General features: G+C 38.6%; 2 protein-coding genes and 1 long non-coding RNA gene across 8 annotated transcripts in view; 2 read left to right on the top strand and 1 right to left on the bottom strand.

The window, feature by feature from the left end:
* creb3l2 (cAMP responsive element binding protein 3-like 2) overlaps positions 1 to 3,054 on the top strand; it is a 40,099-nt gene extending 37,045 nt beyond the window's left edge. Inside the window, exon 12 of the mRNA XM_034674027.1 lies at positions 738 to 3,054. Coding sequence (XP_034529918.1) covers positions 738 to 813 — 76 coding nt within the window. The 3' untranslated portion in view covers positions 814 to 3,054. The remainder of the gene's footprint in view (positions 1 to 737) is intronic.
* Positions 3,055 to 6,879: 3,825 nt separating this feature from the next.
* LOC117805276 lies at positions 6,880 to 8,478 on the bottom strand. Its single transcript, XR_004629390.1, has 3 exons — positions 8,233 to 8,478; positions 7,964 to 8,091; positions 6,880 to 7,069 (listed from the first exon to the last, which is right to left on the bottom strand). It is a non-coding gene; the product is annotated as an uncharacterized LOC117805276 (long non-coding RNA).
* A 1,299-nt stretch (positions 8,479 to 9,777) lies between these two features.
* Positions 9,778 to 10,000, top strand: part of dgki (diacylglycerol kinase, iota) — a 98,006-nt gene continuing 97,783 nt past the window's right edge. For 3 of the 6 annotated variants that reach the window (XM_034673596.1, XM_034673597.1, XM_034673595.1), the window contains exon 1: positions 9,778 to 10,000. This exon is cut by the window's right edge and continues 254 nt beyond it. The gene's annotated coding sequence lies outside the window, so the exon portion shown is untranslated. The other 3 variants (XM_034673601.1, XM_034673600.1, XM_034673598.1) reach the window with 2 other exon arrangements.

Genomic DNA, 10,000 nt, shown 5'->3' with positions numbered 1-10,000 from the left:
TAGCCCCCTTTTTCCTTCATGACAGCTTTGCACACTCTTGGTATTCTCTCAGTCCGCTTCATGAAGTAGTCTCCTGGAATGGTTTCTAATTAACATGAGCCTTGTCAAGAGTTCATTTGTAGAATGACTTGCCTTCTTAATGTGTTTGAGACCATCAGTTGTGTTGTTCAGAGGTAGAGTTAGCACACTAAATAATTAAAATAAATAAAAACCATTGAATCAGAAGGTGTGTCCAAACTTTTGAATGGTAGTGTATATTTGAGGAACAGGAGGGCTTTGTTGATGTTTGCAAGGGGGTGAAAGCCGGCTTCAACTCCACCTCTTTTCCTGAGACCGGGTTGGTTGAAAGTTAGTTGGAGTCAGCTTTTTAATTCTCGCCTTTGCTTAAAGAATCATCCTAATTTGTCCACAATATTTGAAGCATTCTGGAGAATACTGGAGGATCTGTGGTGTGATGTTTTATTCAGAGCGTTCAGGGTGAATTTAGCTTCATCTGGAGGCAGATCTAACTGTCCTGCCAGGTAGAGAGGAGCACTGAGTCATAATTGATGATGTGAAAGCGTCAGTTTGAGACTACTTCTGGAAATAAGTGAAGTACCACTAAATGATGCCAAAGATTTGTTTAGTATTTCATGTCCTCAAAGAGGAAAATGAATCATGATACGGTGACCCTTGCTAAGATTAAAAAGCGGTCTGGATGTTTTCATGTCGTCTGACCTTGTCATCTTTGTTTTCAGGTCTCTGGAGCAGAGGGCGAACGAGAGCAGAAGTAAAGTGATAGAGCTGGAGAGAACGGTCAACGAGACCTCCTGAGGTCCGCACCACCACCCTCCCCTCCCCCTCACCTCCCCTAAACCCCAATGGTGACCTTTGACCTCCCCTCTCCTCTCTGGAGCATGGTTCAGTGTCCTGGAGTAAACCTCATACAGTAGCGCCCACTGCTGATGGCTTACGGTCGTTTTCTCCGACCTCCTCTGCTCGATCAGAAACACTGTAACAGTAATAATTCAAGTATTGATGATAATATGGAAGAGGCACTGGCTGCCTTCGTTTCTGAAGTAAAGTTGCACTGAGTAGTTTTTACACGAGTCAAATTCACGGCTGTATCTGTCGTCCTAAATGAACACGTGAACACAGATATAACTCCAGGTTCAAAATGTAGCGTGACATTTATTCCAATGGAAATTAAATTAAAATTGACATGTGAGGCTTTTTACAGGACACTGACGGAGAACCTTTGTATTTATAGAACCTTTTTTTTTGTTTTTCATAAAGATATTGCTCTTTGTAGTTTGTATTTCTTTTAATGTTCAATGTTTTTATTTCATTCCTGAGATACCTACATGCCATTTTGATATTATTTTATGTTCATATTGTATTTTTATTTTGTCGTACTCTTTTATATGTTGTACATTATTTTCATGTGAGGGCTCAGCTCGGGGTTCCTGTGCGAATTTCTGACAAGATTACAGCTTCGACACGTTGAAATCATATTTGCGTTGCTCCGATCTGTGACGTTCTCACGGTGAGCGCTGACTGAAACGGAAACTTTAACGTCCTCAAACAGAAACATTCGACTTCTTTTATCACAAATCTTTATATTTGATATTTAAGCCCCTGCGAGCTACGCCTCTAATATATTCCTTTATTTTTCTGCTTGATGGTCATCGTGTGCGAGGGAAGCGTCAATTCATGAAATTACAATAAAGTTTTGGTTTAGCCTTGAATGCTAACGAAAAGGGCTACATTTTTAGGTTATTTCAAATTAGCTATCATTTGTCCCGTCACGTTTTCTTACTTTAAAGAAGTTTGACTTTTTGGAGAAACTTGTTTGTTGAAAGTGAAACGAGAGTGATACCTCTTACAGCTGCTGCTAGCATCTTTGTCAAACAAGCTAGCTTGGCGCTGTCTTAAAGTGACATCACCTACATTCACCTGAAACTCTTAAATTAAGGAATAAGTTTCAGCAAATGAAAAGTAGACTTATTTAACTACTTAGACAGAGCCGAGCTAGCTTGTTTACCCTGGTTCCACTCTCAAGCTTAGCTAGGTTAGCTATTCTAACTTCTTGCTAGTAGCGGCTTAATATTTAGCCTACAGGCATAAAAGTGGTATCAATCTTCTCGTCCAACTCTGGGCAAGCAATTCTACCATCCTAAAAAAGTCGAACTTTGTCTTTTTAAATCCTGAAAGTTAACTTCCTGCACTGACTTTTATGCTTTTTGCCTTAAACACACTCGTGCCGTCTTCTAAAAGCGTCTCTCTCTGCTTTCTTTCTCAGCCTTTGCCAAAAACATTTCTTTTCCTAGAAATGATAAAGTATCTATTTTTGTAAATATAAGTTGTTAATAAGTAAGGAAGTCTAAATGTGTCTGGGAAACCAATCATTAATTCAGTACTAGTCTGTTTTTGGGAGCAGTGCTGTTGGATCACAGGTTTTTCCTCTCTCTTTTTTTAATTTGTATATTTCCAATCATGGCTTTAAAAGTCCATATCGAGCGTATCACAGGTGAGGTTTAAAATGTCTGTTATCTGAAACATGTTTTTGTCATGTGTGTAACAGACGTGAGGCCAGTTCACTTTTTGTATATAGAAAAAGAAACATCTGATTAATAACTCACTTTCATGCCGAAGATATTTATTCAGATAGTTTTGAGTCGTCGTCATTAAAAAACCACGAAGCCAAGATTTGTGAGAAATCGTACAAGAAACAAAATCATGTTTGGAGACTGATACAACACGTGTGTATGGAGGTCTCATATTTTAAGCTTTGTAGATCAGTGGCGAGATCGTCAAAGAGTCTTTTATGTTGATACGTTAAAGGTAGCTGAACCTACATTCCTTTCTGTTGAGTCTTTATTTAGGGAACCCAAGGAATACTTATTTTTATGTTTTCCTCTTCTAGTCGTGACCAAAACGAGTTGCCAGTGGAGAGGGAGAGTATATTTTCCAAACCAGATTTCATTTCTGTTGCTTCTTTGTAAAGCCGCCCTGACTTAGGCTTTTTGTCTTTTGCTTTCAAATAAATAAAGTATTTTCCTTAGTAAAAGCATCGATCTGTGTTCGTGTGTGGTCTGTTCATGGTCTGTTCATGGGGAGTAGCAAATAATTACATCCAGCTAAGCAATCTGATTGGACAAGAGGCACGACATCACTGTGACTTTTTACGACATGTATCACTCCGCCTGTAACAGGTGTTTCAAATAAAGTTAATTAGCATCACAGCAGACAGAGTTTGACTTGATTACTCATGATGAGACAGATCAAAAAGTCATGCAGGAATTAAGCAAGACAACATGAGATTTTTCTAAAATCGTGACATCACATGTTGGTAAATCTCCTTAAAAGGACAAATGTGTCATTTTTGAAAAGAGAAACACATGTTGTTACTTTTATGGGAACAGTGATGGAGGATTCCAGAATGTCCGGGTTAAGGTACTGGGTGGGATGGCCTTAAAGAGACAGAAGCTGAACCGAAGTGTGAAGGAGGCTTCTAGAATGTCGGGGTTCCGGAATGCTGAGAGGGCCTTAAAGAGACAGTAACTTAATCAAAGTGTAAAGGCGGTTTCCAGAATGCTGGGGTTCTGGACTGTTGGGGTTCTGGAATGCTGGTAGGGGCCTTAAAGAGACAGTGGCCAATGTGCAGTGTGAAGGAGGCATCCAGAATGTTGGGGTTCTTGAATGCTGTGAAGTGCCTTAAAGAGACAGTAGCTGAACTGAAGTGTGTTGGGGTTCCAGAATGTTGGGGTTCCGGAATGCTGGGAGGGGCCTTAAAGAGACAGTAGCTGAACTGAAGTGTGTTGGGGTTCCAGAATGTTGGGGTTCCGGAATGCTGGGAGGGGCCTTAAAGAGACAGTGGCTAATATGCAGTGTGAAGGAGGCATCCAGAATGTGGGGGTTCCGTAATGCTGGGTGGGGTGGCCTTAAAGAGACAGTAGCTGAACTGAAGTGTGAAGGAGGCTTCCAGAATGTCTGGGTTCCGGATTGCTGTGAGGGTCTTTAAAGAGACAGTAGCAGTGATGAAGAGCTTCAGACAGAGGCTGAAATGAGGATTTCAAAGATACCAGTCTGAGGTAAGTAACTTTTTTTTTCTTTTTTTACTTTAAATCATGTAGGACTCCTTTTTCTGTTCATGGTATCATGGTGGCACTGAATTAAGAGGAGTACGTTAGCTGTTAATCGGGTGTTCACGTTCCCCTAGAGAATGAAATGTGTCTTTTCCTTAAACATAATCTACAGGTAGAAACTTTAATTAGTTTAATTATTTTCTAAACACTAAATAGCTGATGAGCTAACACACTCACCAGCCTCTGTTATACGTCATGTCAGCACTTGTTAGCATGTGTAAGCTTGCTAACAAGTTAAAGTAAGATGAAGAAAGACATGTTAGCACTGCTGGAATATTAGCATGCTGATGAATGTATTGACTCTTTGTATATGTGTGTAGTGAGCGTAGTGCTTCAGCACAAATTCAATGTCTATTTACAGTACTTGAATGTTCCATTTAAAGTTCCAGTGAGGAGTTTTTGACTGGTTATGAAACAGACTAAAATCAACAGTGATGCCTATCAATGACCTAAAAAAAAAGCAAATAAGACCATCAACGACATGAATAACATTTCCTATATTTTAATATTTAATGCCTGTGACTGCTGTGAGGGGGTAGGTGTCAGACGAGATTATCAAAAGCATCTTATCTCCTTGTCCACAGCAATATTTACATCAAGTAAAAGAAGAAGACACAATTTACACGTGTAAATTCAGCTAAGATGTAAGAGGTATCTTTGTCCGCAGGCATTAAAGTTCCTCACAGGAGCTTTAATGCACCTTTATTCTTCATCTCCACAACATCAGAGCGGTAAATATGATCCTCTTTGCTTTTGTCCGTCAGCTTTAGTTAGCTTCAGATTACAGCTTTTTAAAACCCTCTTCTCCAGCTTAAGCTACATGCATCCATTTTTGGTCACTTTAAGCTAAACCGACGGATTAAGTGTTCAGTGTGAGCTTAATACTTGGAGTAAACGTAACCTCTCATACAGGCGCACTGAGGACTGCGTGTCTTGGTCTCCTCAGAGAGAAGGAGGTGTACGGTTCAGGGTTGGATGAAGGAAGGGGAAATAGTTAACATGTTATAAATGAAACATGAAAGCTTAAGTGCTGGAGCTTATTGTCCCAATTCAGCTTCAAAGCACGCTATGTTTAAACGTTAAACTAAGTTAAGACCAAACTCTATTAGAGCAGAAAGGAGCCTCATGAACACAGAGGTCTACAGAGGAGCTTCTAGCTCCTCCGTCATGACAAGGATCCTAAAATAGATCCGCAGCAGCGCCTTGTAATAAGTGCTGCGAATCGCTCTGACAGGCCCAAGACAATACCCAGTCCCTCAGCTCCATAACAGTCCGGTGTCATATGAACACAACAATGACTTCCACTGCAGCGACGGCCCTCTGTGTTTGTGGGGAATAAAAACACAGACTCTCTGTGGTAACACGCAGGATAAACAGATCAAAGAGTTATGATCTGATTTCACTCTGTGAGGCAGGATTGCAGCAGTTTTCAGGTCATGTCAATTGAACAGGATCAATCCTTTCATCGGGGCCAACACTGAATGTTTTCTCTTTGTTTACCGCGTCCGTGTCCTGATGTCAGCCCGGTTTAATCACGTCTGAAGAGAGCTCTTTGTTTGCTACATTATAGATCAAATAAGGATCGTAAATAACTGGAAGTTATGACAAAATTTTATGATTGCTAATATCAAAATCAAGGGGATAAGATACTGAGTTAAATTGTCACTATATTAAGTAACAATGATGATATAATGAGAAACATATTGACCTCTGAAGAAGTACAAGATACGAGCTAAGTGGGTTAGCTGAAAGCTCCTGTGAGGAGTTTTAAGCTGGTTATGAAATTGAGATGCTTTCTGAGACCAAAATATTTTGTGCACCAGGCTGTAAACATGTTCATTTCTGCTGTAAAGATCGTCTTTTTTGAATGGGTGTGTATGTGGCTTCTTGTGCTCCTGGAGCCAGCCTCAAGTGGACACTCTGGGTACTGCAGCTTTTAATACTTCCACATTAGCTCCATAATTTAAGACCAGGAGTTCCAGAACATATAGCTATATGATTTCAAATACAGTAACACCAGTTAACTCATGATAGCTACTTTCTGGCAACAGTGGAGGAGGATCCTGAATCTTATAAATTAGATTTCGGCAAAATGTGAGCTTGTTTGGTCAAAATGAAGACATAGTGAGAAATAATCAAGATATTTTGAATCAATATGACGATATATGCTCTAAAAAGTTTTGTTATTCATGAGAGTCTGAATATTTTGACATGATTATTGGCCTAATTCAACCACAAATGACTAAGTCAAATCATAAGTATGAGTTAAGTCAACATGTTGAAAAGGCCTGGCCAAATGCTAACGTTATTAGCCAAATTAAGTCAAACAAGGTTAAACTAAAAGCTGTAAGAATGTTTATATTTAATCAAAATAGCAAATTAGGGTATTAAAAAAATAGATTCTAGATCAGATGGTGTATGCATTGTGTAAAATTATAATACAAAGGGACATTCATAATAATATTTTTTTATTCATTTTTTTTCTATATATATTCTTGTTGAAATTCTTGTTCTGTACACCTTCTTGTTTGCTGCTGTAACTCCATGAATTTCCCCGTTGTGGGACAAATAAAGGAGTCTCTTATCTTAATAATAATCTTTATTTATATAACACTTTTCAAAACAGGGTTACACAGTGCTTTACAAATAAGAAAGAAACAAAAGACAAATAAAAGGAAATATAAAAATCAAAAATAAGAAATATAAAAATATATAAATATAAAAAATTAGAAATAAATTATAAATTCCAGCTCATGACACTTCCTAAAAAAAAGAAAAAAAAACCCTCTTGATTAAAATTAAAGGTAATAAATAACTGGAAATAAAAATTAAACCTCAGTTTCTCTCCTGTATTATCTCGTGACCCCTCAGGTGTAACCGCTGACCTTTTGGAGGCCCGTCCCAGCATTCCGGACCCCCCGACATTCTGGAATCCTCCTTCACTGTTGCCAAAAAAAAAATCAGAATCAGAATCAGAAATGCTTCATTTATCCCGGGGAGGGAAATTCGGTCATTACAGAGCTCTTATAAACAGAATGTAAGAAGGTCAAAATAATAAAAGAAGAAGGAATAAAAGAAGATAAAATAATAATAGAGTATATACTAAAGTGCAGAATAGTTAGAATTGTCTATGTACAAAGGCATTGGGAATTAAGGTGGTCTATGCACGGATGTTAACGTGGCAGGGTTATTGCACAGAGTATTGCACGGTTATTGTTCAGTGGTCAGAGGGAGGAGTTGTACAGTCTGATGGCCACAGGCAGGAATGACTTCCTGTGGCGTTCTGTGCTGGGAATGAGTCCCTCACTAAATGTGCTCCTGTGTTTCAGCAGCACGTCTTAGAGAGGGTGGAGGATGTTGTCCATGATGGCATGGAGCTTTGACAGTGTCCTCCTCTCTATCACCACCATCAGAGAGTCAAGCTTCACCCTGACAACACCACCGGCCTTATGGATGAGTTTATTCAGTCTGTTGGCATCAAACAACAAAGTTCTGTTCCTCTTTTCAAAATGACACGTTTGTCCTGCATTTAAATACGTTAAAACTACATCCACAAGCAACTTCAACACATCAAATAACTAGTAATATGTCTCATCTATCCAGCCGTACACTGAAATGTAGCTTTTATTTAATTCTGTATCAGTGTGTGTGTTTCCTCTGGATGTTCTTACAGTGTAAAGTCTGCGTCACTCTCCCACCACTGCTTACATGTGGCACGTTTCATGAAATTATTTACGGTTAGTAATTGCAGAGACTGAAGACAGATGCTCCCCTGCAGAAATGAAAGTCCAGAGAGGACGAAGAGTTCAGCTCAGGTCAGCTGTGAGTGAACGAACCTGATGTCAGAGCGCAGCGATGGTCACAACACCGCACGCCTGAAGTCTGACAGACAGACATGACGCGGGGGACACCAGAGAATTAGTAACATTAGAGACGTGAGGACGCTGTAATCATGATGACAGACCTGACACACACAAACACAGAGCCGTGAACACAACATATGGACATGGATGTGTGTGTGTGTGTGTGTGTGTGTGTGTGTGAGAGTGATTAGCGTTAGAGTGAGATACAGAGGGTGTGCGTGTGTCCATGCGTGCACGCTCACCCTCTGCCCTACTTTCTGACTGATGATGCTGCAGAAAGGAGGAGGAGGAGGAGGAGAGGGAATATCCCACAATGCCACGCTGCTCGTCCCATGGGCCGGATGGATGGACGGACAGACCCGGATGGAGGGATGGATGGAGGGATGGAGAGATGGATGCTGTTAGTTGTAGTGTTTATTGTCACCGCCCTCAAAACAGCTCGCGCTTTCGCAGTATTTTAAAACCTGTCATGTCACGAAAACTCAAATACATGACTTCCGGTTATTGTTTGGAAAATAAAAGCCTTTTTAAATAAGGACGTAATGAATATTTTCTCAATGATTATGATAGTGGTGATTCTTTTTGCCTTAAAAGTGGAACAATAAGACACAATGAAATACTTCAAAATCGAAAATATAGAAATAATTATAAACAGACTGAAAATGATCAAAAAAATATTCATATAATCACCTGTTAAGCAGTTAAATTTAGTCGACTATACTTTGAGGCTATAAAATTGTATATATATATATATATATATATATATATACAATTGAAGTAAGAAGCTATCCATTTTAAATAAAAAATGTTCAAAATGAAGATCTTATGTTATGTGATTTAGGACTTCTGTGGGCATGAGGTATCTTTTGAGATCCAAAACTCTACCAAAACTACATACATTAAAAATTAGTAGATAACTAAGGAACTCAAAGGGCATCCACACATTGTATTTACTGAGTTTTCCCAAAATAAATTGTCACTTTTGGTTGCTTTTTTAAGATTGTACCTCAAATAATTAAAAAAAGAGATAAAGTTATATGTTACAATTTGAAAACAAACTTTGTTATTCCCAAATGACATTAAAATAAGTTGAGGTTTAGTGAGAACAATTACATTTAAACTTATTATATTGGAAAAACAGCTTTGGATTTTCTAAATAACAAGATAAAGGAGTCAGGATATTGGAAAAGGCTGAATTACTTCCAGGCTTCCATAGAATAGAATAGAATAGAATAGAATAGAATAGAATAGAATAGAATAGAATAGAATGTACTTTATGAATCCCTGAAGAGAAATTTAGGAAAAAGAACGAACACTTCATGGATTGGCGTGTCAAAAAGACCTATAAAACCGATTATTTAAAGTTTTGACTCTTTTTTTTTTTTTTAAACAAAGTTTGTTTATGAATTTTTCAGTAATAATTCACAGTGATGACATATACTGAGTAATAAAAATCCCCCACCACCCCCACCCATGGTAACATTCAGAGGGAATACAACTCAATATCAAAACATCAAAATAGAATGAAATAAAATAAATACATACAAATAAAAATAATAATAATAAAAAATAATAATGTGAAGTAAAACAAATAAATTAAAAAATAAAGTAAAATAAAATGTTATCTATTTTTTTTTTTACATTTTATAATACTATTATCTAGGGTTTGACTCTTCTCAACATGTTAATTTTGATCTGGTTCTAAAATAATTAAAATATTTTACTAAATTTGTATTTTAAATTTGACGTTGGGCTTTTATTGTGAAAGAACAGGCACCACACTTCCGGGCAGACGTCATTAGCTTGAGCTCGCGCTCTCTCTTGGTTAAGGGCTCGTGAGCGCAGTTCGATCTGTTGTCCAGGCTGCGCGTGCCGCCGTTCAGAGTACAAACCCCGTCAACGGTCAGAAATCATAACGGAGTCTAACCGGGACCCGGTCCTCTAACCGTCCAGCCCCCCTTCCCGAGACCGGCATCTGTGTCCCCACACGAGCCGGGAGAGAGGGGGGTC

Source organism: Notolabrus celidotus, chromosome 21 (genome assembly GCF_009762535.1).
Source record: "Notolabrus celidotus isolate fNotCel1 chromosome 21, fNotCel1.pri, whole genome shotgun sequence".
In the NCBI taxonomy this organism is placed as follows: domain Eukaryota; kingdom Metazoa; phylum Chordata; class Actinopteri; order Labriformes; family Labridae; genus Notolabrus; species Notolabrus celidotus.
This window is presented reverse-complemented; position numbering and strand designations above follow the sequence as displayed.